Source organism: Corvus moneduloides, chromosome 30 (genome assembly GCF_009650955.1).
Source record: "Corvus moneduloides isolate bCorMon1 chromosome 30, bCorMon1.pri, whole genome shotgun sequence".
Taxonomy (NCBI): domain Eukaryota; kingdom Metazoa; phylum Chordata; class Aves; order Passeriformes; family Corvidae; genus Corvus; species Corvus moneduloides.
The window spans coordinates 306,261-333,751 of record NC_045505.1 but is presented as its reverse complement, the minus strand read 5'-3'; the positions used below and the strand labels follow the sequence as shown (position 1 = coordinate 333,751).

Below are 27,491 nucleotides of genomic sequence, written 5' to 3'. Positions count from 1 at the left end.
GGGTTCCCCCCTCTCTTGGGGGGCAGCAGAGAAATGGGAGGGGGGCCCCAGTCCGTCGGGGTGGGGTGGGGTTTTGGCTCCTGGGAGAGAGCAGGGCCCGGTGGCTCGGGCTCAGCCCGTTACGGGGCGGCCCCTGGGGGCTCTACAACGGCACCCGGCCGTGTGAGGCGGACACGGCGTCCGGGCGGGGCGGTGCGTACGCGGGCCCGGTGAGGGGCGGCCCTCTCGGGGCGGTGCCGTGACGCGGGGTGGAGCACAACCGCAAAGGGGGTGGAGGAGGGCCCGTCACGGGCCCGGTGCGGCCGGCGCGGCCTCGTTCGCGGTCACGGCGCCCGCCCAAGGACAAGCGCGGGACACGTGCGCTGCCGCTTCCGCTGACCTTCGCCCGGGACACGCCCCTTCCCGCACGTCACCCTATCAGACTGCAGCGCGCTTTGACAGACGGACTTAAAACCCAATCGCGAAGAGGCGCAGAGAGGGCGCCGCATCGGTGTGACCAATGGGAGCGCGAATTTTCCCGGCGCCTCTCGGCGGGGCAGCCAATGGGTGCGCGGTGCGGCGGTGACGCGCGGCTCGGCGGCCCCGCCCTGCGGGGGCCGTGAGGGGCGGGCGGGACGCGGGGCTCAGTCGGCGCCGCCATGTTGGGGCTCGCGGGTCGTGCCGCCGCCGCCGCCGCCGCCGCGGCTCGGCCGCTGCTGCCCCGCGGGGCCACCCCGGGCCGGGACCTCCTCCCGCTCCTCCTCGGCCGCGGGGCCGCCCCGGCCGCCGCCGCCGTCGGGGCGCGTGAGTGCGGGGCGGGCCGGGGTCACCTTGGGGCCTGAGCGGGCAGGGGGCGCGGGGTGCCGGTGGTCAGGTCCCCGTTACCAGGATGGGGTGCGGTGTGCCGAGCGGGCAGGACGAGGGGATGGGCTGCGGCAGTGGAGCAGCGGCCCTGGTGGGTGGGCGTGGGGGCACTCAGACGCTGCAGGGGCTTCGGTTGTACCGGGGGAGGGGGTTCCGGGAGTCCTGGGTGCGCTGAGGGAAGGGGGTTCGGGGGTCCTGCGTGCCCTGAGGGGGGTGCAGGGGCTGCGGCTGTACCCGGAGTGGGGTGCAGAGGTCCCAGGTGCGCTGAGGAGGGTTCAGGGGGTCCTGGGTGTATCGAAGGAGGGGGGCCAGGCGCTCGTGGGTGCATGAAGAGAGGGAGTCAAGGGTTTACCGAGCGGGGTGTGGGGATTCAGGGTGCACTGAGCAAGGGGGCTCAGGGGGTCCTGAGTGCACCGAGGGGGTTCAGGGGTCTCGGGCACACCCCACGAGCTGCAGGGGAGCCCCATCACCGCACCCACAAGGCACACGGAGCCCGGAGCTGCCCTGCCCCGGCTGACCTTGACTCGTCCCTCTCCCCCCAGGACGGGACTATGCCGCCCAGGCAGCCCCCGCCGCCAAGGCCGGCTCCACCACCGGCCGCATCGTGGCCGTCATCGGGGCCGTGGTGGATGTGCAGTTCGACGAGGGGCTGCCCCCCATCCTGAACGCCCTTGAGGTGCAGGGCAGGGAGACTCGGCTGGTGCTGGAGGTGGCTCAGCACCTGGGTGAGCACCTGGCGTGAGGAAGGAGGGCATGGGGAGGGGTCCTCCTGTGATGATGATTCCAATGACTTTCGTTCTCCTGAGCTTGCTGAAGCCATGGATTTCAATCTGAGGAGAAGGAAAATGGCTGCCCGAGGGCTGTGGCTGCAGGGCTGGAGCATGGGCTCGGTTTTCCTCAGGGCTATTTTATTCCTGCGGCTCCTCTTGGTCATTCTCCCAGCAGAATGTCCCCTTGGCAGGACTTGGGGAAGCCACCAGCAGCTGTCCCCAGGGTCAGCCTGAGGACACCGTGGTGACTGTGCTGTCCTTGGGCCTTGGCAGGGGAGAACACCGTGCGCACCATTGCCATGGACGGCACAGAAGGGCTGGTGAGGGGACAGAAGGTGCTGGACTCTGGTGCTCCCATCCGCATCCCCGTGGGCCCTGAGACCCTGGGTAGGATCATGAATGTCATCGGGGAACCCATCGATGAGAGGGGCCCCATCACGACCAAACAGTGAGTGACACACGAGGTGTGAGCAGGGACGTGGCTCTGGCTCTCCTGGGTCACAGCGGGGCCTGTCCCCTGCCAGCCCCCAGCCCGGGGGGGCTCAGAGCAGCTGCCCACCCCCTTCCTCTCCTCCTCCTGCTCCAGGTTTGCTGCTATCCACGCCGAGGCCCCCGAGTTCGTGGAGATGAGCGTCGAGCAGGAGATCCTGGTGACAGGGATCAAGGTTGTGGATCTGTTGGCTCCCTACGCCAAGGGTGGCAAGATCGGTATGTGACCCCCAGAGCAGGGGTGGGTCTGGGGAGGGGGTACCCGACGGTCCCTCTGGGATTCCCAGCAGTTCCTCTGGGGAGCTTTTCCTTCACTGATGATTCACTCCATGACTTTCGTTCTCCTGAGCTTGCTGAAGCAACGCTTTTTGTATCTGAGGAGGAAAGAGCTGAAGGGAGACCCCGGGGGCAGCTAGGCCGGTGTGGGGCTGAGCAGGATCCCTGCTTCCCCCCTTGCCAGGTTTGTTTGGAGGTGCTGGTGTCGGCAAGACTGTGCTGATCATGGAGCTGATCAACAACGTGGCCAAGGCCCACGGTGGTTACTCGGTGTTCGCCGGCGTGGGCGAGAGAACCCGCGAGGGCAACGACTTGTACCACGAGATGATCGAGTCTGGGGTCATCAACCTGAAAGATGCCACTTCCAAGGTGTGTGGAGTCCCCCAGAGGGGTGCTGGGTCCCCTGGGGAGGTTCTGGATCCCTTGACGCAGTGCCAGGCAGTGACACCGTGCTCACCCCAGGGTCCCACCCGCAGGTCGCCCTGGTCTACGGGCAGATGAACGAGCCCCCGGGCGCCCGTGCCAGGGTGGCCCTGACGGGGCTGACGGTGGCCGAGTACTTCAGGGACCAGGAGGGTCAGGATGTGCTGCTCTTCATCGACAACATCTTCCGCTTCACCCAGGCTGGCTCCGAGGTCTGTGCTGGGCACAGGGAGGGTGCACCGAGCTCCCCCTTGTGCTCTGTCCCCTCACCTCTGTCCCCTCACAGGTGTCGGCCCTGCTGGGCAGAATCCCCTCAGCCGTGGGCTACCAGCCCACGCTGGCCACTGACATGGGCACCATGCAGGAGCGCATCACCACCACGCGCAAGGGCTCCATCACCTCGGTGCAGGTGAGGGCTGCACTGACCCCAGCGTCCTGGGCGGCTGCGTCACCTGCCTGGGACCGACTGTCCCCAACCCTCTGTGTCCCCAGGCCATTTATGTGCCGGCCGACGACTTGACTGACCCTGCGCCTGCCACCACCTTTGCCCACTTGGACGCCACCACGGTGTTGTCCCGTGCCATCGCCGAGCTGGGCATCTACCCGGCCGTGGACCCCCTGGACTCCACCTCCCGCATCATGGACCCCAACATCGTGGGCCCCGAGCACTACGATGTGGCTCGGGGTGTGCAGAAGATCCTGCAGGTGAGGGGGCCGGGGTAGCCCCTCCCCATGGGCTGCTGGGGTGGGGGATCAGCACTGGTCACTCACCCCATGTGTCCCCCTCCCCAGGACTATAAGTCACTGCAGGACATCATCGCCATCCTGGGCATGGACGAGTTGTCCGAGGAGGACAAACTGACCGTGGCCCGCGCCCGCAAGATCCAGCGGTTCCTGTCCCAGCCCTTCCAGGTGGCCGAGGTCTTTACTGGCCACATGGGCAAGTTGGTGCCACTCAAAGAGACCATCAAGGGCTTCAAGCAGATCCTGGCAGGTGAGGTGGCCCCCAGGGGACCTGGGGGAGCCCGGCTGGGCCTCCCACTCCCCCCTGACACGGTGTCTCTCCCCAGGTGAATACGACCACCTGCCTGAGCAGGCCTTCTACATGGTGGGGCCCATCGAGGAGGCGGTGGCCAAGGCAGAGAAGCTGGCAGAGGAACATGCCTGAGCCCCCCTGACCACCCCCACCCCCGGCTCCGCTGGGGCCGGCCCCCCAGTATTTAACATTTCCAATAAAACATCGGTGAAAACGTTCCCAGGCTCTGTGTGCTGTGGCTGCTGCTCCCAGGGGGCTGGAGGGGTCTGGATCCTGGGAGCCCCCCAGCCCTGGGGCTCCCCCTGACCCCCTCACCCCAGGATCCCCTCCATGGGGGGGTTGTGCTGGATTCTTTCCCAGCTGCTGCAGCAGTGCACGGACCCCGGCCCTGGGGGCTCCCCAGGAGGGAAAAGAGTCCCCCCTTGTTTTACGGGGTCGCCAGGAGTGGGGGGGAACCCCTTCCTCCCATGGGGCCCCCAGAACAGCAGCGTCCCCCCTCCACTGCACGGACAGCGCGGGGGGGGACAGATGCTGGTGCCGTGTCACTCCCCAGCCCTGTGTGTCCGTCTGTCCGTCCCAGTCCCCGCCGTTCCCCCCGCCCCCCCGCGCAGCTCCAGCTCCACCATTTCGCAGCACAAAGAGCCGCCCCGGCCCGGCCCCGGCAGCTGCCACTTTGTCCACGGGGTCCCGGGGGGCCGCCCCGGCCCGACCTCGCCCAGTGCGGGGCTGGGGAACGCCCGCCCCGAGGGTCCCAGGACCACCCCCAACTCCCCACCCCCCCCACCCCCCCCCCCACTGCTCCGCCGGTGACCCCCCCGGTGCCGGGCTCTGCTCAACCCCACGGAGGAGCGGGGTCCCGGGGGGTGTCCCCGCGGGGGCGGCAGCCGGGGGTCCCGCGGCGCCGCCCCGGTGGGGGAGTGTCCCCCGCCATCCCCCCCCACCCCACGGAGGGCGGCGGTCCCTTTAAATGGCGGCGCGGCCCCGGTGGCGGAGGGGGCGGTGGCGGTCGCTGACATCACGCGGGGCCGGGAGCACCTGCGCCCCGCCCGGCTCCGCCACCGGCACCGGCACCGCAGCGCACCGGGCCGGGCGGGCACCGGGCCTGGTGCGGGCCGCCCCCGCCGCCCCCCCCCCCCCCAGGTACGCACCGCGCAGGACGGGACCGGGGGACGGGAATACCGGGACCCACCGGGACCCCCACGGGGCTGGGATGGCTGTACAGGGACCCCCGGATCTGTACCGGAACCCCCTGAGACCGGGCCAGCTGCACCGGGACCCCCGGCTCTGTACCGGGACCTCCCCAACCCCCCGGGAGCCCCCACCAGGCGGGGAACCCCCGCACGGGGCTCCGCTGCCCCGCACCGGGAAGGGAGCCACCCCCCCTTCCACTGCGGCCGCACCGGGACAGCCCCCCCGCACCGGGACCCCCTTCTCCCCCCGCCGCCCCCGGAGCCGGTGTCGCCCCCGGGCCCTGCGCAGCGCGGCCCGGCCGGTGCTGCGTGACGTCACCGGGGATCCCGGGGGCCGAGGGGAGCTGGGGGGGGCCGGTGTCCCCGCGGCCGAACCGAGGAGCTCCGGTGTCCGGCGGGGTCCCGGTCCCGGTGCGCCGCCGTTCCGGGGGGGTCGAGCCGGGGCTGCGGGGAGCGAGGGGAGAACGAAGGAGAAAGCGCAGGGGGGAGGAGTGGGGGGAACGTTCCCGGGGGGTCCCGGTGCGGGGTGGGGGAGCCCCGGGGGGAGCCGGGGGGGTCCCGGAGCCAGGGGTGGGGGGGCGTCCCCGCGTGGGGATTCCCCCCGCCCTGACCCCGCCGGGGGCGGGGATCCCCCTCCCACGTGGGCGCGCGCCCGCCCCCGGTGACGCCACGGCGGCGCCGCTCCCGGTGACGCCACTGCGGCCGCCGTGACGTGCGGGGGGGGGGGGGGGGCGGCCGGGACGGGACGGGGGCGGTCCCGGGACCGCCCGGCGGCGCGAGGCGCTTCCTGCCGCGGCCGCGGGTTCGGCTCCGCGGCCCGGCCCGGTACCGGAGCGGATCGGAGCGGAGGGGCCCCGGCCCGGCCCGGTGCGGCGGAAGGGCCGCGCCATGCCGAGCCGCCCCCCGCCCCGCGCCGCCTGAGCCGGGCCCGCGCCGCCGCCTGCCAGGTGCGGGGTCACGGCGGAGGAGGGGGGGGGTGGGCGGTAACGGGCCGTTAACGGCCCGGGCGGGGGGGTGGGAGGGTCGGTTGGGGCGGTTTGGGCCCGGCGGCGGCTCCCCGCTCCCCTTTCCTGACCTCGGTGAGACGCCGTCCTCTCCCCCTGCTTCCCCCTGCGCATCCCGGTTCCACGGCGTGACCCCCCCCTCCTTCTCCGTTACCGGCCCTCGGCGACCCCCCCGCTCCCCTCCCGGTGCAGCTGCTAAGGGCCCGGACCCGCGGGGAGCCCGAGTCCCGTCCCCGGTGGCCGGTGCGGTTCTCCCGCAGCCCCGTCCCGGAGGTCGAGGGGAGCCCCCTCCCCTCCCGCACCGCCCGTCCGTGTCACCCCCCCCCGCGCCGCACTCTCCGGGACCGGGACCCCCCTGCGGCGCCGGGGGGGGAAGGAGGGCGGACACCGAGCCCCTCCATCCCCCGAGATCCGGCGGGGGTCCGCGAGAGGGGGCTGGGGGTGTCCTTGCCGCAGGAACCGGGGGGTCCCCGCCGGGTGCGGCGCTGCGAGGCGGGGGGGGGGGACCGGTCCCGTGTCTCCCCGTGTGTCCGTCCCCGCAGGAAGTGGCCGGGAAATGGCAGCCGGTTGTTGCGTCTCGTTGTTTTTGAAACGTCCTTTTTAATCAGGTCGCGTCACGCTCCCGGGGCCTCCCGGTGCCACCGGGCCGGGGGGGCCGCAGAACCGGGGGGGCCGAGCTCTGTGCCCGGGGAACGGCACTGGCTGCGCGGCACCGACAGCCCCCCCAGCCTGGAGCTCTGTCCCCCCCAGCTCGGCTCCCGGGGACAGTGCTGGCCACAGTGTCCCCGCGGGGATCCCAGGGGCCAGCGGGTGCCGCTGCCACCGGGTTTGACACCCAGGCGAGCGTCGCTGCCACGCTGGCCGTGCCCGGTGTAACAGAAGCCGGGGTCAGCCCCGGGCTCAGCGCCCGCCTTGTCCCGCACCGTCACCGAGGTCGCCGCAGTGCCGCCATCCCCAGGCTCCTGCCCCTTGCCCTCCTCACCTCGCCCGGCTCCGGTTTCGCGCCGTGGCCCAGTTTCGGCTCCACACTCGGTGCATCGGAGCGGGGGGGTGAGCCCCGGCGCGGGTGGGAGGTGATGGGTGGCCGTGGGTGGCCGCTGTCCACAATGCACCTGGCACGGGCTGAGCTCCCAGCGATGCCAAGGGCGGCTCTGGCCTCCGCAGGGCCTGGGGTGTCCCCGGAGCAAGGGTTACATTCTCACCTTCCTGCCTTTTATTTTCTCCCGGCCCCCTCCTCACACTGGCACGTTCCCACACCATCCCAGTCTACCTCAGTCTGCAACCCACAGCCGCCACCTGCCCGGTGCTGGCACGACCCTCGGCCGCCTCCTCTGACCTCCAAAGCCGGCAGCGCGTTCCCAGCCGGCACATCCCACACGGGGTGGGACGGGAAAGGCTTTTCCTTATCCAGCCCCGCTGCTGCCGGTGTCCCCACACCCAGGGGTCCCAGCTGGGTCAGGGCAGAGGCCGGCTCATGGCTCGGGGGCGGTGGCTGCGGGTCCATCCTGGGATGTCCGGGAGCCACGCGCGTGTGGCAGCTGCGTCACTGCCCATACGGGTTTCTCCGGTGGATGAATCACTGGTGGCCCTGGCCAGGCTCAGTGGCCCCTCCGGCCCCTGCCAGGGCACCAGCTGAGGCGGGCGAGGGTGTGATGAAATCTGGGTTTCGACACGGGCTGTGCCACCAGCCGCTGCTGAAGTGTCAAGCACGGCAGCCTTGGCCCTTCTAGAGAGGTCGGTGCCGCCTTGGCCAGTGGCAGGTTTGGCAAGCGTGGCACGACTGGGAGTTGCCAGCGATGTCAGCTCCGGGGGGTGTCCCTGTGGGTCCCCACCAGCACTGGAGCTCCGACCTCAATCTGCTGGGCTTTCAAAGCCTCGGCTCCCCCGTGCCAGGACCCTCAGGGTCCTGTCCCAGGGCTGGACCCACCGGGAGCCCTCCTTGTGGCCTCGGGTTTGAGGGAGTGTTTGGGGTTCCTGGGGGATGAAGGTCACCAGGCTCCTGCCCGAGCCAGCGCTGGGGCTCCAGCTCCTGCTTGCTCCCAGCACGGGTCCAGCCCCAAACCCTGGAGCTGTGCCTGGGGCATGGGGTGTGGGGTCCCCTCTGCCTTGGGGGGGATGGTGGGGATACTGTCTGTCACCACAGGGTCATTCCTGTGCCAGGAGTGCTGGGTTATGTGGGGTTACGGGGTCACAGAGTTGCTTTTGGGGGGGGAGGGGGTCCATGTGGGTCCTTGGCCAGGAGCCCCCACGGTCTCACCCCAGGGTGGTGGCACACGGTGATCAGACCTTGGCGATGGCCGTCCCAGGGGACGCCGGTGACAGGCTGTGCTCAAGCAGGTGGCAACTCGTCCAGCTGGGGCGGCTGGGTCTGGGCCAGAGCGCAGCACAGGTGGCATCTCAGTCCCGGGGGGCTTCTCTGTCACTCCTCACCCTCCTCGAGTTCCGGGCCGGGGACTGCAGGGAGAGGGGACGGAGGGTCAGTGGTGGGTGGTCACCACACTGGCAGCCCCAGTCCATGCCAGTGACTGACCCAGGCGCATCTTGCATCTTCTCCCCTGTGCAGAAATGGAAACAAACAACCATTTTAACTTCACTGGCCTTTCCTCTGCACCCGCTGCCTCAGGACCGAAACCCACGCCTGCCTCAGGGGACTCCCCCTTCACCCACAGCTCCCCGCTCAGCTTCCCGCTGCAAGGGAAAAGTAAGTGACCCCACGGGGACAGGGATGGAGGGGCTGCAGGGATGGGCTGGCCGTGGTGCCAGAGCGGGCACAGGGATGGAGGGGCTGCAGGGACAGAGGACCCTCAGGGATGGAGGGGCCGTGGCCAGCGGCAGCCGCAGCGCGTGGGGCCAGGGCCGGGGTCTGCGCGTCCCCGCTGCCGCCTTGGCCTAGAAAAGCAGGCGTGCCGGCACAGGGGCCGTGCGTGGATTTGGCTGGTCAGCTGATCCGGCACAGCCCTGCCAAGCGCTCGGCTAATCCCCGGCGTCCTGCGGCGCTCGGCCTGGTGCCAGTGGAGCCCGTGGCAGAGCCGGTTTGGTAAATGGGGACCGTGCAGCTCCCCCGCCGCTTCTGCCCAGGCACGGGAGGGGCACGAGCAGGGCTTTGGCCGCTGCCCGGCCTGGTCATTGATCCATCCTCAAACCCACTGCCAGTGCTGGAGAGACCCCGCGGCACTGACCTGGCCGTGCCTCTGCTCCCTCGCAGGTCTGAACGGGGGCATGAATGTCAATGGCTTCTCTACTGTATCGCACCCCGGTACTTCAGGGACGTTCTCGCCCGGCTCCGTGCCTGCCGGGGCCCAGCCCCTCCGCGCCTACGACTGCCTGTGGGACTACGCACCCTACGCGCCCGCCGGCGGCCTCAAGGATGGGGGCCCGCCCGCCCTCGGACAGTTCCCCCTCAACGGCGTGGCCGGAGGGTCCCGGCCGGCATCGCCGGGGCACGGCACCAACCTGCGGGCGGCCGGGCAGGAGTTCTGGGGCAACGGCACCGCCGGGCCCATGGGGCTGAACTTCGACTCGCAGGAGCTCTACGACTCCTTCCACGACCAGAGCTTCGAGCTGATGCAGAACGGGCCTGATGGCTTCTACGCGGCGGGTCAGTCCTCGCCCATCCTGAGCTCGGACACGCAGCCCTTCCCGCTGGCTCCGGACGAGCCGGACCCCGGCCAGGGAGACGCTGACGGCGCAGCCAAAGAGATGCCCACCACCATCGCGGAGAACGGGGGTGGGCTGGTGGGCAGCCAGGAGCTGGAGGAGGCACAGCCAGGTAGGAGCCCGGGACGGCTGGCAGAGCTCTGCATGCGGCGCTGGAGCCCTGGCAGGCGGGTGCTGGGTCCTGGTCGAGTTGGCCATTGTATTCCTTGGGGAATCCCAGCTGCTCTGACCCCCCTGCCCAGTGTCCTGGATGGGGTTTGGCCAGTCACAGCTTGGAGTAGGGGCTGGGATCTCGTAAAACCAGGCCGGGCACAGCCCGGGGTGTCAGCGCCCGGTGCCACGGAGGGCTGGGGAACAGCAGTGGGGATCCCCCGGCTCTCTCACTGCCACGTCTCAGGGTCTCTTTTCGGTCGATTGTTCCCCTCAGACCTGAAGATCTGCAGCTACAACGGAGCTGCCGCCGGCGCGGGGTCGCTGGGGCCGGAGGGGCCCGTCCTGGCGCCCAGGGACCGCGGCTGCCTGGGGGACGCGTCCCCCATCGCCCCGCGGCTGGAGGACACCCACATCCTCAGCGAGGACCCCCTGGAGCCCTTCGAGTCCCTGGCCAGAGGTAGGGGGGCGTTGGGTGTCGGGGCTGTGGCGGGCAGGACGCGGGAGGAGGCGGGGGCGGCACAACCATTCCGTGGCCGCGATGCCCGGGAAGCTGCGCCAGCCTCCGTCCGTCCCCGTGTGGGGATGTGGCCACGGAGGAGGCGATGGAGGAGTCCGTGGCCTGCTCCGGGGGCAGGGGCGGGCCCGCGTCCCTCCCGCGCGGCGCTCCCGGCCTTCCCTCCCGGCCTTCCTTCCTTCCCGGCCTTCCCAGCTCCGTGACGAGGCGGTTCCTCAGCGCCTGAACTTCCGCGCTGCTGAACATCGCCACGGCCATTTTGGGCTCCTCCGCTTCCCAGAGGAGGAGGCGGGGCTGGGGCTGGAGGGGGGGCCCCCAAACCCGTTTAACCCCTCTGCTGCCGGAGCCTTTTCGACCACTCCACACCCCCCCCCCCCCCACCACCTCCCCTCCCCCGGAGCGGAGATGTTGGGTCCGTGTGTCCCCAGCGCTGGTGCTCACCCCCCTCCCCAGACCCCGGCACCGGCGACCTGTACACGATGGACGACTCGCAGCTGGTGGGCGACAAGTCCTCCCTGGAGGAGCCCCCCGACCTGACCGCCAGCCCCCCGCTCCACGCCGGCCCCTTCAGCCTGCTGCCCGCCAGCTCCTCGCCCGCCCCGCTGCTCGATGGCCCCAGCTCGCCGCCCGCCCTGCACGGTACGTGCGGCCCCGGGACCGGCCGGTGTCCCCCCACACTGGAGAGGGGGGTCACCCCACCGGCCTCGCTCCCCCTCCTTGTGGGGACCCCGCGAGGGACGAGCCGTGTGAGCCCCCCGGGGGTCCCTGTGGCACCAGCGAGGCCCCCGGGCAGCGCAGGGAGGGGACGCCAGCCCCGTGACGTGTCCGGTGACGTCCCTGACCTTGGCTCCGCAGGCGACAGCGTCGAGCTGAACAGCGGCGACCACGCGGGGCTGCGGGAGTCGGGCTCCCTGGAGCTCGACCCTCCGCTGGAGCCGGAGTCTCCGGCCCCGTCCGCAGAGGAGGAGGAGGAGGAAGAGGAGGAGGAGGAGGAGGAGGGGGAAGAAGAGGAGGAGGAGGAAGAGGCTGCCGACAGCTGCCCGGAGACTTCGGCCGTGCCAGAAGGAGAGGGAGAGAGCGAGGAGACGGCCCCGCTGAGTGCCTCGGGGGCAGGTATGGCCGGGACCTGCCCCCTTCCCCCCAGGGTGACCCCCCTGGTGCCCCCTGCCCGCCAGCCCATCGTTCCATCTGTCCCCTCCCCGCAGGTGATGTCCCTCGCCGGCGCATCGCCACGCAGGAGGAGGTGCGCTTCCCGCTGCAGCACGGGTACGTGGGGTGTCCCCCTCCCGCCGTCCTGCCCCACAGCTCTGGCCCCCTCCTCATCCTGCCTCCAAAACTACTGTCCCCTCGCCACCATCCCGCTCCTGAAACCATCCCCCTCCTGCCCCTGACACTGCCCCCTTCCCATCCTGCTTCTGTCCCCATCCCCACCCCCTTCCCATCCCGCCCCCATTCCCAACCCCTCCCACTGCTCTGTCCCCGACGCCATCCCCTCCTCATCTTGTCCCCGACACTGTTCCCCTCGGGCCGTCCTGCTCCACAGCCCCGTCCCCTCCCCAGTCCGGCCCCGTCCCCGCCCCCTCCCGCCCCACAGCCCCTCCTCATCCCGCCCCCATCCTCTCCCCCGCCCCCTCCCCATCCTGCCCCACGGCCCCGGCTGACGCTGCCGTGCCCAGGTGGAGGCGGGAGGTTCGGATCAAGAAGGGGAACCATCGCTGGCAGGGCGAGACCTGGTACTACGGCCCCTGCGGGAAGAGGATGAAGCAGTTCCCGGAGGTGATCAAGGTACCGCCCCTGGGGACAGCGGGGTGGGGACTGACCCGGGGGAGGGGGGTCCTGGTCCACCACAGCCCCACAAAGCTCCCGACTGCAGCTGATGGAGGCTGCGGCGAGCCCGGAGCGCTGATCCCCCCTCACAGCCTTCCTCCTCCTCCTCCCCGTCCCCAGTACCTGAGCAGGAACATGGTGCAGGATGTCCGGCGCGAGCACTTCAGCTTCAGCCCCCGCATGCCCGTGGGAGACTTCTACGAGGAGCGAGACACGCCAGAGGTGGGTCTGGGGGCGTCTGAGCCCCCCTGTTCTCCCCCAACCCCGCGCTGTGCAGGGGGGTGACCCCGACTCGTGCCCCACAGGGTGTGCAGTGGGTGAAGCTGAGCCCCGAGGAGATCCCCGGGCGCATCCAGGCCATCACGGGCAAGCGTGGCCGGCCCCGCAACGCCGAGAAGGCCAAGCCCAAGGAGCCTCCGGCCGCCAAACGGGGCCGGGGCCGCCCGCCCAAGGTCAGGATGGTGGATTTGCTGAGCAAGACGGACGCGCGGCTGCTGAAGAGGCTGGAAGCACAAGGTACCCCCCTGCCCAGCCCCTCACAGCCGGGCCCCGGTGGGATCCCGGTGCCTGCTTCAACTCCACCCTCCCTCTGTGCTCCCCCCCAGAGGTGCTCAGCGACGAGGACAAGTTGAAAATGAGCAAGATCAAGAAGAAAATGAGGCGGAAGGTGGGGGCACGGGGTTCAGGGGCTGCTTGGGTGTGGCGTGGGGGTTTCCCTGGTGCAGGGAGTCCCTGAGCAGGTCTTGTCCTCCCCTCAGGCCAAGAACAAGCAGAAGCAGGAGGCCAAAGCCCCCAGGGCCAGGGAGGCCAAGAAGAAATCCAAGGTGAGACCACGGGCATGAGGAGGCTGGGGAGAGGGAGGAGATGAAAGATGGAGATGGATTTTCCCCCCTCACCTTTTCTCTCCACACATCTGGGCTCTGTCCCAGGCAAAGGAGAAGAAGGGGAAGCCAGAGAAGGGCAAGGACAAGGCCCGGCCCAAAGAGAAGAAGGGCAAGGGGGCTCGGAAGGCGGACAAGGGGCTGCTGGCCCAGCGGCGCCTGGAGGAGCGGCAGCGGCAGCAGCTGATCCTGGAGGAGATGAAAAAGCCCACCGAGGACATGTGCCTGGGAGACCACCAGGTGGGCTATACCAGGGGGCTCGGAAAGGTCACCCCTGGGAGCCGCCAGCTGAGCATGACCCACCCTTCTTCTCCCTGATCCACAGCCCCTTCCAGCCTTCTCCCGCATCCCGGGGCTCGTCCTGCCCAGCCGCGCCTTCTCCGACTGCCTGACGGTGGTGGAGTTCCTGCAGAGCTACGGGAAGGTGCTGGGGCTGGAGCCGGTGCGGGACGTGCCCACGCTGGGCGCGCTGCAGGAGGGGCTGCTGGGGGTGGCCCCCGGCGCAGGGCAGCTGCAGGACCTGCTGGTGCGGCTGCTGCAGGCAGCGCTCTGCGACCCCGGGCTGCCGCCCTACTGCCAGGTGAGACCCTTCCCCTTGTTGGGTGAGACCCCCTTCCCCGCCTGGTGAGACCCCCCCCCTTAGGTGAGACCCCCTTCCCTGCCTGGTGAGACCCCCCCCGTTGGGTGAGACCCCCTTCCCCGCCTGATGGGACCCCCCCCGTTGGGTGAGACCCTCCCCACCAGGTCAGACGGGCCCCTTCCCTTTCCTTTCACCCCTTTTCCTCTCTTCCCTTTGCTTTTCCCCTTCCCTTACTTTTCTGCCTTCCCTTTTCCTTTCTCTCTCTTACCTTTCCCTTTCCTTTTTCTCCTTTTCGTTTGTCCCCTCCCTTTTCAATTTTCCCCATCCCTTTTTTTCCCTCCTCTTTCTTCCCCCACTTTACTTTTTCTTCCTTCCCTTTCCATTTCCTCCTTCTCTCCCGTTTCCTTTTTCAACTTTCTTTCCTTTTTCAACTTTCTTTCCTTTTCCACCTTCCCTTTTCTTTTCCCCCTCCTTTCTTCCCCCCATTTTCCGTTTCCTTTTGCCCCTTTCTCCTTTCTTTTTCTCCCATTTTCTTCCCACCACCTTTTTTTTCTGCCTTCTCTTTCCCTTTTAACTCTGCTTTCACTTTCCTTTCTTTCCCTTCCCTTTCTTTCTCTTCTCTTTTCGCCACCTTCACCCCCCCCCCTTTTTTTTCTCCTCTCTTTTTCCTCCCTCCCTTGGCTGGGGCTGTCAGTGCCTGCAAAACTCAAGACAGAGATTTGGGATGTGCTGCTCTCCCTGCACCCTTTCCCCGTGTCCAGCCCTGTCCTGACCTCCAGCAGCAAAATTTTGGGGTTGTCCCCACATCTGTCCTCATGGTGGGAGCACCCAGAAAACCCCTGGACCACCTCTGGGCAGGAACCCCCTCCTGGCAAACCCCCACCGGGGGCAAGGAGGGGACTCCGCAAACCTCTCCCTCTGCTCTGCCCAGTCCCTGAAGATCTTGGGGGAGAAAGTATCGGAGATCAGCCTGAACCGTGACACCGTGTCCGAGGTGCTGCGCTGCTTCCTGACGGCGCACGGGGCGGGCGCGGAGCTGTGCGAGGGGCTGCACACCAAACCCTTCCAGGCGCTGCCCCCCGAGCGCAAAGCTGCCATCCTGGTCTTCCTGGTCAACGAGCTCAACAGCAGCGCCCTCATCATCAGGTGGGGCTGGGGAGGGGGGGCATGAAAATCCTCCAGTCTTGGATGCTGGAGCGGATCCTGCTCCCCTGGATCCTGCAGGGGATCCTGCTCCCCTCCCGGAGCTGCCCACTGCAGCCACCCCCATTCTGTGTTCCTGCAGTGAGATCGACAAGACCTTGGAGAACATGTCCAACTACAGGAAGAACAAGTGGATCATCGAGGGCCGACTCCGCAGGTTGGTGGGGAAGGGGCTCCACTTGCGGCCTCAGGGCCTTCCCCTCTGCCCCCGGCGCTCGGGGGCTGACCAGGTGCCTCAGGGGGTGTGGGGTGGGCAGGGGGACAGGTGCCCAACACCTCCACCTGTGTCCCGGCAGGCTGAAGGTCGCCCTGGCCAAGAAAACGGGCCGGCCCGAGTCGGAGATCACGGGACTGGAGGAAGGCCGGCGCCGGCGCAGCTCGCGCCTGACGGAGGACGCGGGGCTGGAGATGGAGGAGGAGGAGGAGACCCAGGGGCGCAAATCCCGCCGGGAGGAGGAGGTGGGGTGCTCCGGGCTTTGCCGGGGGGTGGAGATGGGAGTGCCACCTCGAGGGGTCTCTTCCCTGACTGACCATCCCTTCCCCAGGCCGACACGTCTGCGTCCAGCGTGCCGGAGCTGGAGCGGCAGATCGAGAAGCTGGCCAAGGTGAGCGGGTGCTGGAGGGCCGGGGGTTCAGCCCTGCCTGGGGGGCTGCAGCCCCCTCACCGCCCCCCACTCTCCCCACAGAGGCAGATGTTCTTCCGCAAGAAGCTGCTCCATTCCTCGCAGACCCTGCGCGCGGCATCCCTGGGCCAGGACCGGTTCCGGCGGCGCTATTGGGTCTTGCCCCACCTGGGAGGAATCTTCGTGGAGGGCGCGGAGGGTGAGCGGGAAAGGGGCTTTTTATGGGGGTTTGTCCCAGCTGGGAGAGGACCCCACATCTCACCTCCTCATCCGTCTCCTCTTGTCACAGCAGCTGAGGCAGTGGCTCAGGAGCCCCCGGAGGAGAAGGTGTCCCCACACGTGTCCCCAGTGAAGGAGGAGCCGGCGGCCGTGCCCGTTGCCAGCCGGACGAGCTGCCCGGCCTCGGCCTCGCGCGCCCGCGGGCGGCCCCGGAAGAGCAAAGAGGAGCTGGCGCAGCACTGCGGACCCTGCCCTGCCCCGGTCAACGGGGTCCTGGAGGAGCCGGAGCCGCTGGGGCAGAGCCAGCACGACCTCAGCCAGTCTGCCTTCCTGTCCTGGCTGAGCCAGACCCAGTCGTCCCTGCTCAAGGACTCCGTCCTCACCCCGGCCAGCAGCCCTGGCAAGGGGGACACGGGGCTGCTGCCTCCCGAGGCCCCTTCGGACCCCATGGAGGAGGAAGAGGAGGAGGAGGAGGAGGAGAGTGCCCCGGAGGCCGTGGCAAAGCGGGGGCCCTGGTTCAACCTGCTGCCCCGCACACCCTGCGACGACCGAGCCCCTCTCGCTACCTCCTCAGCCGAGCCCTCGCCGCGAGCCCCCGCAGCCCCCCGCAGCCAGAGCTGGGGGGAGCCCCCCAAGGGCTCAGCACGGCAGGTATGGGGTGGGGGGGCTGCGCCCAGCACTTGCACCACGGCCTGGGGGGTCGTATGGGGGGGGTGGATTCTCCCTGGGGGGCTGCAGGGAGTGGGGTGGGATCCTCTTCTTGGGCACCCCAGGGGTGGGGGATGGCACAGGGAGCTCAGTCCTGCTGCCCTCGACGGGCTGGTGAGAAGGGAAACACCTCCAGGGGTGGGGGGCTGCGGGGTTGGAGGCTGTAGGATTAGGGGTGCTGCAGGACTGGGGGGCTGCGGGGTTGGGAGCTGCAGGCTTAGGGGGAGCTGCAGAACTGCGCACTGAGGATGTGGGTGTGGTGGTCCTCATGGGTCCTTTCCAGAGCAGAATGTTTTATAATTTCACGTTTGGCTTCTCTGACCTTCCCCCTGTCCCCCCAGCTGAACGGCCTCCCCGCAGACGACCCCACGGCTCCCCTGCTCGCCTCCACGCCGGTGCACGCCGGCCCCAGGGCCCACGGCGCTTGCCCCCGCAGCCGGGGCAGCCTGGAAAAGCTCCAGGATGTGCCGGGACAACCCAAGCGCCGAGGGAGACCCCCCACCAAATTCTTCAAGCAGATGGAGCAGAAGTACCTGACGCAGCTGACGGAGCAGCCGGTGCCCGCCGGTGAGAGCCGGGACCCCCAGGACCCCCGCGGCGGCAGTGCCGGTGCCCCGGCACGGGGCTGAGCTGTTGGCGCTGCCTTGCAGAGATGCAGAGCGGGTGGTGGTGGCTGCGGGACCCCGAGGAGCTGGAGGCCGTGGCGCGGGCGCTGCACCCGCGCGGCATCCGGGAGAAGGCCCTGCACAAGCACCTCACCAAGCACAAGGAGTTCCTGCGCGAGGTTTGCCTCCGGAGCACCACCGGTGAGTCTGCCCGGCCCCCCCAGAGCTCAGCCCCTGCCCCCCAGACTCACCTTCCGCCTGGCATGGGAGGGCTGCTGCCTGTTCCCTCCCTGAGCCCATCCTTTACCCCCCGGACCTCACCTTGCACCCATGTCCTGGGGCAGGGGGGCTGCCCCCGGTTGCCCCCCCTGAGCCCACTCTCTGCCCTCCCTGTTGCCCCCACCTTCCACCCACACCACTGGGGTGGGGGGCTGCTGCCTGTCCCCTTCTCTGAGCTCACCCTCTGGCCACCTAGAGCTCATTTTGCCTCTGCATCCCTGGGTTGGGTGACTGCTGCCTGTCCCCCCACCTTGACCCACCTCTGCTCCCCCAGACCCCATATTCCACCTGCTCCCCGGGCCAGGGGGGTGCTGCTCATCCCCCTGCTCTGATCCCAAACCCCAAACCCCACCTTCCATCCGTGCCCAGGTTGGGGTTACTGCTCAATTGCCCCCTCCCTGACCCCCCTTTTCTCCTCTCCAGACCCCATCTTCCACCCGCGCCCGGAGTCGGCCACCGCCACGGTGTCTCAGGAAGCCCTGGCGCAGTGGTCAGTGCCAGACAGAGCCTACGAGACCGACCTGGGCGTCCTGCAGTGGGTGGAGGAGCTGGAGCAGCGCGTCCTCATGGCCGACCTGCAGATCCGGGTGGGTGCCGGGGAAGGGCGATCCCGCCGGCGGCAGCGCGGTGACACCAACCCTGACCCCGCTGTCCTCTCGCAGGGCTGGACGTGTCCCAGCCCGGACTCGACGCGGGACGACCTGCGCTACTGCGAGCACAAAGTGGAGCCCCTGGAGGACATCACGGTGCGGAGCCGGCGGGACGGGCTCCCGCTGCGCCGGGAGCTCACCAACCCCCTGGACCTGGCCGTGCTCCGGCTCGCGGCGCTGGAGCAGAACCTGGAGCGCCGCTACCTGAAGGAGCCGCTGTGGCCGCTGCACGAGGTGGTGGTGGAGAAAGCGGTGCTGAGCGGCCCCGAAGAGCTCAGCCTGGGCCCCACCGAGATGTGAGCACCCCACACGCCCCTCCCCGAGCTCTTCCCTGGGTCAGGAGCCCCCCCGGGAATGTGGGGGGCTGGCAGGGCTTGTTCTGGGAGTAGAGGTCAGGATTTCCCAGGGATGGGGTTCCTTGCTGGGGGTGAGGGCCCCTTGTGGGCCAGCAGTGTTCTTCCCGGCATGGGGATCCCTCCCAGGGATGTGGGGGTCCCTCCGAGATCTTTGGGGTCCTTCTTGGAGATGAGAGTCTTTTCTGGGGATGGGAGTCCCATGGGGGTCCGTCAGGGTCCTTTTTGGAATGAGAGTCTTCTCTGAGGATCAGGACCCTTCCTGGGAATGTGGGGGGCCAGCAGGGTCTGTCCTGGCAGGTGAGGGTCTCCCAGAGACCATCGTGGTCCCTCTTGGGAATCAGAGTTTTTCCTGGGAATGGGGATCTCTCCTGGCTATGGGGGTCCCGCAGAGGCCATGGGGCTCTCTCCAAGGGATGGGGATCTCCCCTGGGGATGGGGGTCCCACGGGGGCCATTGGGGTCCTGCTTGGGGCTGAGCAGGGACCAGGACTCCTCCCAGGGGTTGAGGGGGGGCAGCAGGGTCTGGGATCCCTTCTGGGATCACCCTGGTGGGGTGTGTGGAGGAGGTTCCCTATGACCGAGCCGGGAGGCTGGGCCAGGGCAGGACCTCCGTGCCGGGCTGAGCCCCGGGCTGAGCCCCGCACTGTCCCCGCAGCGCCTACGAGATCACGCCGCGGGTGCGGACGTGGCGGCAGACGCTGGAGCGGTGCCGCAGCGCGGCCCAGGTGTCCCTGTGCATCTTCCAGCTGGAGAAATCCATCGCCTGGGAGAAGTCCGTGAACAGAGTGGTGAGAGCCTGGGATGGAGATGGAGGGCGATGGAACCCCACGGAACCCCACAGAGCTCCACAGAACCCCATAGAACCCAATAGGACCTCCCAGAACCTTCTGGAGCTCCATAGAACCTTCTGGAGCCCCATAGAACCTTCTAGAACCCCCACAGAGCCTCATAGCAGCCCCACAGACCCTTCCAGAAACCCATAGAGCCCCATAGAACCTTCTAGAGCCCCACAGTGCCCCATAGACCCCCATAGAACCCAATGGGACCCCACAGCGCCCCATAGAACCTTCTGGAGCCCCACAGAGCCCCGTAGAACCCCATTGAACCCTCACAGAAACTTCTAGATCTCCATGGAACCCAGTGGGATCCCATGGACCCCCACAGCGCCCCATAGAACCTTCTGGAGCCCCATAGGACCCCATAGAGCCCTACAGAACCTTCTAGGACTCCACAGAGCCCCACAGAACTTTCTGGAGCCCCATAGAGCCCCACAGGACCCCGCAGAGCCCCATAGAACCTTCTAGAGCCCCACAGTGCCCCACAGCAGCCCCACAGAGCCCCACAGAACCTTTTGGAGCCCCGCAGCGCCCCATAGAACCTTCTAGAGCCCCATAGAACCCAATGGGACCCCACAGAACCCCACAGACCCCTCCATACAACCTTCTAGAGCTCCACAGAGCCCCGCAGAACCCCATAGAACCTTCTGGAGCCCCACAGCGCCCCATAGAACCTTCTAGAGCCCCATAGAACCCAATGGGACCCCACAGAACCCCACAGACCCCTCCATACAACCTTCTAGAGCTCCAAAGAGCCCCCCAGAACCCCATAGAACCTTCTGGAGCTCCACAGCGCCCCATAGAACCTTCTAGAGCCCCATAGAACCCAATGGGACCCCACAGAACCCCACAGACCCCCCCCTTCCAACCTTCTAGAGCTCCACAGAGCCCCCCAGAACCCCATAGAACCTTCTGGAGCTCCACAGCGCCCCATAGAACCTTCTAGAGCCCCATAGAACCCAATGGGACCCCACAGAACCCCACAGACCCCCCCCTTCCAACCTTCTAGAGCTCCACAGAGCCCCGCAGAACCCCATAGCACCTTCTGGAGCCCCACAGCACCCCCATAGATCCCCATAGAACCCACCCATCCCCGGTGCGGCTCTGAGCCCCCCTCCCCGTGACCCCCACCCCCAGACCTGCCTGGTTTGCCGGCGAGGGGACGACGACGAGCACCTGCTGCTGTGCGACGGCTGCGACCGCGGCTGCCACCTCTACTGCCACCGGCCCCGCATGACAGAGGTGCCCGAGGGCGACTGGTTCTGCTCCGTCTGCGTGGCCCGGGTAGGTTGGGGCAGCCTCCACACCCCCACCAGGGTGATCCGAGACCCTGCTGAGCCCACCTCCATCCCCAGGAAAGGTTCTTGGTCTCTGGAAGAAACTTTGGTTCCCAAGAGGGATCCTGATGGCCCCCGTGGGAGCCTCATCCCCAGGGGAGAGCCCCGTTCTTGGGAGAGACCCCGGTGGTCTGTGAGGGACCCTCCGTGCCCCTGGGAGGGATCCCCATCCCGGGAGAAACACTGGTGACCCCAGAGGGACTCTGGGAGCGGACCTGGTCCCCAGGAGAGACCCTGATGGTGTCTGAGAGACCCCCACCCCTAAAGGAGAGACCCTGATGGCGTCTGAGAGACCCCCACCCCTAAAGGAGAGACCCTGATGGCGTCTGAGAGACCCCCACCCCTAAAGGAGAGACCCTGATGGTGTCTGAGAGACCCCCACCCCTAAAGGAGAGACCCTGATGGTGTCTGAGAGACCCTCACCCCTAAAGGAGAGACCCTGATGGCGTCTGAGAGACCCCCACCCCTAAAGGAGAGACCCTGATGGTGTCTGAGAGACCCTCACCCCTAAAGGAGAGACCCTGATGGCGTCTGAGAGACCCCCACCCCTAAAGGAGAGACCCTGATGGTGTCTGAGAGACCCTCACCCCTAAAGGAGAGACCCTGATGGCGTCTGAGAGACCCCCACCCCTAAAGGAGAGACCCTGATGGTGTCTGAGAGACCCCCACTCCTAAGAGAGACCCTGATGGTGTCTGAGAGACCCCCACCCCTAAAGGAGAGACCTTGATGGTGTCTGAGAGACCCCCACCCCTAAAGGAGAGACCCTGATGGTGTCTGAGAGACCCCCACCCCTAGGAAAGGGCCCTGCTGGCCCCTACATTGCCGTGAGGGCTCCTGATCCCCAGAAGAGACTCTGATCCCCAAGAGAGACCCCGATGGCCTGTGAGGGACCCCTGGGAAGGACCCCCATTCCCAGCAACGCCGCTGACCCCTGGGGGTCACCTCGGGGCTCAGGGAGGGGGGGGGGGCACAGGCAGCAGCAGCAGCTTTGGGGGGACACAGGGTGGCCAGAGGATGCACAGGGTGGCCAGAGGATGCGCAGGGTGGCCGGAGGGTGACCAGACCCTTTTTCCTCCCCCCACCCTACCCCCGCAGGCAGGGCAGTACCGGGACCCCGTCTCCCCGCGGCGCGGCAAGAAGCGGAAACGGGGCCGTGCGGTGGCGGGGAGCCCCGGCGAGGAGGAGCCGAGCCCAAGGCGCCGCCCGGCCCCGCGCCGCCGGGAGGGGCTGCCCGTGCCCCGGTGCCCCGGCGAGGCTCTGGCCCCCCCCCGCCGGAGGAGCTCGGCCCTGCGGGGCCAGCCCAGCGACCTGACCTTCTGCGAGTGAGTGGGGCCGGGCAACGCGGGGAGGGGAGGGGGCTGCAGCCGCCTGGGGCTCCCCCTGATCTCGCCCCCCGTGGCCCCCCAGGATCATCCTGATGGAGATGGAGTCGCACGAGGACGCGTGGCCCTTCCTGGAGCCCGTGAACCCCCGGCTGGTGCCCGGCTACCGCAAGATCATCAAGAACCCCATGGACTTCGCCACCATGCGCACGAGGCTGCTGCGGGGCGGGTGAGCTTGGGGAGGGGTCCCTCGTGGGGGTGGGGGTCACTCCAGGGCTGGCAGGGTCCTTCTTGGGGATGGGGGTCCGTCATGGGGATTGGGGGTCCCTCCCAGGCCGGTGGTGTCCCTCCCAGGGATGATTCTTGTCGGTTTGGGGGTCCCTCAAGTGCTGGCACCCCAGTCCTGGGGGTGGGGGGTCCCTCCAGGGTGTGTGGGTCCTTCAGAAGCCATCGGGGATGGGGTTTCTTTGGTGTTGGCAGGGATCCCTCTAAAGTTTGGGGTCTCTTCCCAGGGATGGGGGTCTCAGGGGGCCATTAGGGTTTCTGCCCAGGGATGGGGTCGCTCCTGGAAATGGAGGTTTCTGCTGGGAATGGGGTCCCTCTAGGGCTGGCAGGGTTTCTCCTGGGGATGAATGGGGGGTCTTTAGGGGGGAATGGGGTCCCTTTAGGGCTGGCAGGGTCTTTCCTGAAGATGGGGGTTCTTTAGGGGGGAATGGGGTCCCTTTAGGGCTGGCAGGGTCTCTCCTGAAGATGGGGGTTCTTTAGGGGGAAATGGGGTCCCTTTAGGGCTGGCAGGCTCTCTCCTGAAGATGGGGGTTCTTTAGGGGGAAATGGGGTCCCTTTAGGGCTGGCAGGGTCTCTCCTGAAGATGGGGGTTCTTTAGGGGGAAATGGGGTCCCTTTAGGGCTGGCAGGGGATCAGTTCCCCTCCCAGTGTTCCTTCTCGGGGCTGGGGGGTCCCATGGGGGTCCCGGCCGCCCCCTACCCACCTCACACCATCCCTCAGGTACTCGAGCTCGGCGGAGTTCGCGGCCGACGCCCTTTTGGTGTTCGACAACTGCCAGACCTTCAACGAGGACGACTCCGCCGTGGGCCGCGCCGGCCACGCCATGCGCCGGTTCTTCCAGAGCCGGTGGGAGGAATTTTATCAGGGAAAACACGCTCCGAACCCGTGAGCGGGGGGGGGCCGCGGGTCCCCCCGGGGTTTGGGGGGGTGTCCCCCCCACGCCCCCACGAACTGCCTCCTCTGGAGCTGCTCTCGCTGCCTGCTGATCCCACACTGGGTGGGGTGGGGGGGTCTTGTCCCCCACTCCCCCCACCCAACAAAACCTCCGGCAGCGCGAACGGGCCCCCCCTAAAACCCCCTCCCTCCCTCCATGAGGCCCCTTCCCGCTGCCCGGACCAACCCCCCTCTCCCCCCCAAAAATCCTGCCCGGACCCCCCCCTCACCTCCCTTGCCCTTCACCCCGTTTTTTCCAGCACCACAAACTCACAGACTGTGTAAGCCAAAAAAAGAAAAAAAAAAAGAGAAAGAAAAGAAAAAAAAAAAAAAAAAAAGAGGTGGTTTTTTTTTTTTTTTTTCCCCCCCCCCCTCTCTCCTTGCTTTCTTTCAAATTTCATTTTCGAATTCAGAGCAGAAACAGCCCCCTCTCTCCCCCCTCCCCATTTTCTTGCCACCCTCCCCTCCCCACCTTGGGAATATTTAACGATAGCAATAGTTTAGTGAATGTCCGAGCACTCCTGTGCATCGTCTCATGCATTAAAGGCCAGTAAAGTGGACTTAGCCCCCCCCTCAACCCCCCCACCCTGGCCGGGACCCCCCCCTCTCCCCCGCCCTTGCAGACACTTTACGGGGAGGGGGACCCCCCCCCCTCACCCCCAAATCTGCCCTCGGACCCCGGCTCCAGGGACCAAACTGGGGAGGGCTGGGGGGGGGGGGTCCCGGCACCCCCCTTTCCCTGCCTCCACTTCTCAGGAAGAGCCCGGCCCCCCCCTCCCCAACCTCCCCCGGCATGAGACCCCTCCCCGCCCCACCCCCACCCTTTCGAGGGGGTGGGGGGGGCTTGGGGGGGTCCTGGCCACCCCCTCGCCCCCGTCTGAGACCCCTCAGGGATGCTACTGCAGGCCCCGGGGGGGGGAGGGGGGGGTCCAGCCCCCTGCCCCCCCCCCCCCCTCCAACCATGGACTTGAAGCCTCAGGCGGGTGTTGCCCCCCCCCCCCCCCCCCAAAAAACCCCGCCGGGGGGGTTGCACTGGGTGGGGAGGGGTCCTGAGTTGGACCAGTGGTCCCCCCCCCCCCCCCCCCCCAGGGTCACCCCATGCTGGGGGTGGCCAGGGAGGGGGGCCAGGACCACCCCCCCCCCCTCCCCGGCCCCCCCGCCCCGGCCAGGATATTACGGGTACTCGCTCTGGGGGTTCAGCGGCCGGAGGGGCTTTTTTTGGGGGGGGGGTCCCGGCGCGTTCCCCACCCCCCCCCCCCAACCCCCTCCCCCAGCCCCACAGAGCACTGAAAACAACTCACCTACCTGGGCGGGGGGGTGGGGGTCCGGCCGAGCCCCCCGCCCCACCCCCTCCCCCTTTTCCCCCCACCCCCCCATCTCAAAGTAGCCTTTTTTCTATCAGATAAACCTCAGAAACTTTTTATTTTATTTTATTTTTTTGCTTTGAACGAAGAGGTGATTTGAAGTCTATTTGAACTGACTTTATATTACGCATAAATATTTATATTTTATCTAAATAACTGCGCTGTAAACGGACTTTTTTTGTGGGTTTTAAGTCACGTTTTGGATCCGTCAGGTTGTTTTTTGGGTTTATTTTCGAGGTTTTTGGTTTGTTTGGTTTTTTGTTGGTTTTTTTTTTTTTTTTTGGCGGGGGGGTGGGTGGTTGTTTTTTTTTTGGGGGTTTTTATCTTCTTTTTTCGTGGTTTTTCTTTCCGTCGTGGCAAAGTTTCTCGGGAGTCTCCGTATCGTTCTCGTGTTTGTTCAGTTCAAAGTTGCACCCCCCCCCTAAATTTAACACCCCCCCCCCCCCCCAAAACACCCCCTCCACCCCCCGGCTGGCACCCACCCCCTCAGGGGGGGCTGGGGAGGGGTTTGGGGTCGAGGGGGTGGGGGGGGGTCTCTCTTTAATCCCCCTCCTCCCCTTCTCCCCCCCCCCCCCCGCCGCCTTTTCTAGAACCAGCCGTGTTGTTTTAGTGACTTTTTGATAATTGTACAGGTTTTTGTGAATTTAAATTTATTTCTTTCTATATTTTTAGGACCAATCTCGTTTTTAAATAAGGTTTAGAGGAGGGGGGCGGCCCCCCCCACCCCCCCCCACCACTCCCCTCCCCCCTCCCCCGCCGCCCTCCTCGCTGTTGCCTGTTGATGTCCCCTCCCCCCCCTTCCCTCCCCCTCCCCAAAAAAGTTGTAGGACCCCCCCCTCCCCTTTATCCCCTCCCCCCCCCGCGTGTTGCGTTCGAGAATAAACAACTCACGTTTGATAAACACACGGGGCTCCGAGCCTTTTTTGGGGGAGGGCTTCTGGGGTGGGGGGGTCGTTTGGGGACCCCCTGGGTGGGGGAGGGGCTGGGGGTGATGGGGGCAGAGTGAGCAGCCTTGATGGGGGGGGTTGGAGGGGGTTGAGAGGACCCCCAAGTGGGTGGGGGGGGGGTTCCTGGGTGATGGGGGCTGCGGGGAGGGGGGGGTTAGGGACCCCTGAGATGGGGGAGGGGTCTGGGTGGTGGGGGGAGTGGGGACCCCCAAGTGTGGGGGGGAGCTGAGGGGGGGTCCTGGGTGATGGGGAGTGGAGTGGGGACCCTTGATGGGGGGGTTTGGGGGGGTCCTGGGTGATTGGGGGGGAGCTGAGGGGGGGGTCCTGGGTGATGGGGGGAGTGGGGACCCTTGATGGGGGGGTTTGGGGGGGTCCTGGGTGATTGGGGGGCTGCAGGGGGGGATTTGGGGACCCCTGAGCTGGGGGGGGGGGGTCTGGGTGGTGGGGGGGTGATGGGGGGAGTGGGGACCCTTGATGGGGGTTTGGGGGGAGGGGTCCTGGGTGATGGGGGGCTGCAGGGGGGGATTTGGGGACCCCTGAGCTGGGGGGCAGGTCTGGGTGGTGGGGGGGTGATGGGGGGAGTGGGGACCCCCAAGTGTGGGGGGGAGCTGAGGGGGGGTCCTGGGTGATGGGGAGTGGAGTGGGGACCCTTGATGGGGGGGTTTGGGGGGGTCCTGGGTGATTGGGGGGGAGCTGAGGGGGGGTCCTGGGTGATGGGGGGCTGCCGGGGGGGGGGTTTGGGGACCCCTGAGCTGGGGGGGTACTGGGGGGGGAAACCGGGGGGACTGGGGGGAGTGGAGACCCTTCCCCAGGGGGAATTGCTGAGGGGGGGGGGGTCCTGGATGATGGGGGGCTGTGGGGAGGGGGTGTGGGTGATGTGAGGATGCCCTAAATTGAGGGGGGTGGGGGGTGGGCAATGGGGGGTGGGGATGGGACCCCTGAGCTATTTGGGGAGGGGGTTTGGTTATCAGGGGGGCTGTGGGGACCCTTGAATTGGGGGGGGGGGGGATTTGGGGGGCCCCTTTCTCATGCCAGAAACATTTTTCCTTTTCTTGCCGTTTTTTTATTTAAAAAAAAAAAACAAAACCCAAAAACAAAAAACCAACCTCGAAGGGGGGAGGGTTTTGAGGGGGGGGGGGTCGCGGGGGTCGGGAGGGAGGTGGGGGCCGCGAGGAGGGGGGGTCGGGAGGGGGGGGCGAGCGCGGAAGCAGGAGGAAGAAGAAAATACAAAACTAGAAACCTCTCGAGATTTTTAAAAAAAAGCAACTTAAAAACCTGTACAAAATGCGCTACGTATAAATTAAAGGGGGGGCCGGGGCGGGGGGGGGGGCCGCGGGGCGGAGGGGGGAGGGGCTGGAGGGGGGGTCTCGGCTTCTCCTCGGCAGCTCGAGCCCCGCCCCCCCTTCCACCCCACCCCAAAAGGGCCGATGGGACCCCAAATCTCAGCCCCTCCTCCTCCCCTCCCCCCCCATCCAAACCAGCAGCGGGCTCAGCACGGGGGGGGGCGGGGGGGGTTGGGGTCTCCCTCTTTGGCTCCTTCCTTGGGGGGGCCGCTGCCCCCCTGACCAAAGGGGCCGTGCCCGGAGCGGGGGGGGCCGGGCTGTAGCAGCAACGGGGGGAGGTGGGTGATGGCTGGAAACCTTGGGGGGGGGGGGCGTCACCCCTGGGGGAGAAGGGGGGGGGGGCGAAGGGTTGAAGCCCCCCCCCCCCGACACCCCCAAAGCGGGGCTGGGCGCCCACCGAGCTGTGGGGTGAGGTAGATGTGTGGCGGGGGGGGGGGGGGGGGGGGGGGGTCTTGGGGACCCCTCTGGGGACCCCCCCTGCGCTGGGGCGGGGGGGGGGGGGTTGTTGGAAGAACCGGGAGGCCCCTGGGTAGAGCTGGAAGGGGGGGGGGCACGGCCGGCCCCGGAGCTGGAAGCAAATTGAGGGGGGGGGGGGCTTAGGGGGCTGCCCCCCCCCCACCCCACTGCGGGGAGGGACGGACGGACGGACAGACAGACCCCCGGTGGGAGGGGGTGCGAAGCCTGCGGGGGGGGGGGGGGGGGCCGGGGCTGCTCAGCGCCCCCCCGGGACCCCCCCCCCCCCCCCCGCCCAATCTTTGGTTGCAAGAGCCGCCCCCGCGGGACCCCCTGATTGTCGCTGGGCGGGGGGGGCAGCAGGGGGGGCTGGAGGGGGGGGCCG

At 67.7% G+C, this 27,491-nt stretch overlaps 2 protein-coding genes and 2 non-coding genes across 5 annotated transcripts; all 4 read left to right on the top strand.

Annotated features, from left to right (window-relative positions):
* Positions 1-613: 613 nt before the first annotated feature.
* On the top strand, positions 614-4,055 carry ATP5F1B (ATP synthase F1 subunit beta). Its single transcript, XM_032094239.1, has 10 exons — positions 614-783; positions 1,386-1,568; positions 1,887-2,061; positions 2,200-2,321; positions 2,563-2,747; positions 2,855-3,013; positions 3,088-3,210; positions 3,294-3,506; positions 3,594-3,795; positions 3,872-4,055. Exons 1-10 carry the CDS (start codon positions 639-641, stop codon positions 3,967-3,969), a joined length of 1,605 nt encoding a protein of 534 aa, XP_031950130.1. The 5' UTR covers positions 614-638; the 3' UTR covers positions 3,970-4,055.
* On the top strand, positions 1,609-1,682 carry LOC116436854. Its single transcript, XR_004237088.1, has one exon. It is a non-coding gene; the product is annotated as a small nucleolar RNA SNORD59 (small nucleolar RNA).
* LOC116436853 lies at positions 2,411-2,485 on the top strand. Its single transcript, XR_004237087.1, has one exon. It is a non-coding gene; the product is annotated as a small nucleolar RNA SNORD59 (small nucleolar RNA).
* A 1,882-nt stretch (positions 4,056-5,937) lies between the features above and the next one.
* BAZ2A (bromodomain adjacent to zinc finger domain 2A) lies at positions 5,938-23,050 on the top strand. Of its 2 annotated transcripts, none has more exons than XM_032094196.1 (29): positions 5,938-5,974; positions 8,595-8,732; positions 9,237-9,800; positions 10,116-10,298; positions 10,809-10,994; positions 11,211-11,468; positions 11,561-11,621; positions 12,032-12,140; positions 12,303-12,404; positions 12,488-12,698; positions 12,788-12,849; positions 12,941-13,006; positions 13,112-13,303; positions 13,389-13,643; positions 14,575-14,789; positions 14,929-15,003; positions 15,143-15,305; positions 15,392-15,451; positions 15,533-15,668; positions 15,762-16,339; positions 16,738-16,963; positions 17,047-17,202; positions 17,704-17,867; positions 17,943-18,226; positions 18,941-19,073; positions 20,259-20,405; positions 21,555-21,781; positions 21,867-22,010; positions 22,787-23,050. In XM_032094196.1, exons 2-29 carry the CDS (start codon positions 8,597-8,599, stop codon positions 22,953-22,955), a joined length of 5,262 nt encoding a protein of 1,753 aa, XP_031950087.1. In that variant the 5' UTR covers positions 5,938-5,974; positions 8,595-8,596; the 3' UTR covers positions 22,956-23,050. The 2 variants fall into 2 exon arrangements, with proteins under 2 accessions (XP_031950087.1, XP_031950086.1); XM_032094195.1 differs by having other exon boundaries at positions 15,759-16,339.
* The last annotated feature ends 4,441 nt before the right edge of the window (positions 23,051-27,491 follow it).

What these genes read in the sequence shown, in the direction of transcription:
- BAZ2A (XM_032094195.1), top strand. Translation starts at nt 8,597, where the DNA reads ATGGAAACAAACAACCATTTTAACTTCACTGGCCTTTCCTCTGCACCC. An exon ending in AGGCCAAGAAGAAATCCAAG is followed by an intron (nt 13,007 to 13,111) that starts GTGAGACCACGG and finishes GCTCTGTCCCAG; the next exon opens with GCAAAGGAGAAGAAGGGGAA. An exon ending in AGAAGTCCGTGAACAGAGTG is followed by an intron (nt 19,074 to 20,258) that starts GTGAGAGCCTGG and finishes CCCCACCCCCAG; the next exon opens with ACCTGCCTGGTTTGCCGGCG.
- ATP5F1B (XM_032094239.1), top strand. Translation starts at nt 639, where the DNA reads ATGTTGGGGCTCGCGGGTCGTGCCGCCGCCGCCGCCGCCGCCGCGGCT. An exon ending in GGAGGTGGCTCAGCACCTGG is followed by an intron (nt 1,569 to 1,886) that starts GTGAGCACCTGG and finishes GGGCCTTGGCAG; the next exon opens with GGGAGAACACCGTGCGCACC. An exon ending in TGAAAGATGCCACTTCCAAG is followed by an intron (nt 2,748 to 2,854) that starts GTGTGTGGAGTC and finishes TCCCACCCGCAG; the next exon opens with GTCGCCCTGGTCTACGGGCA.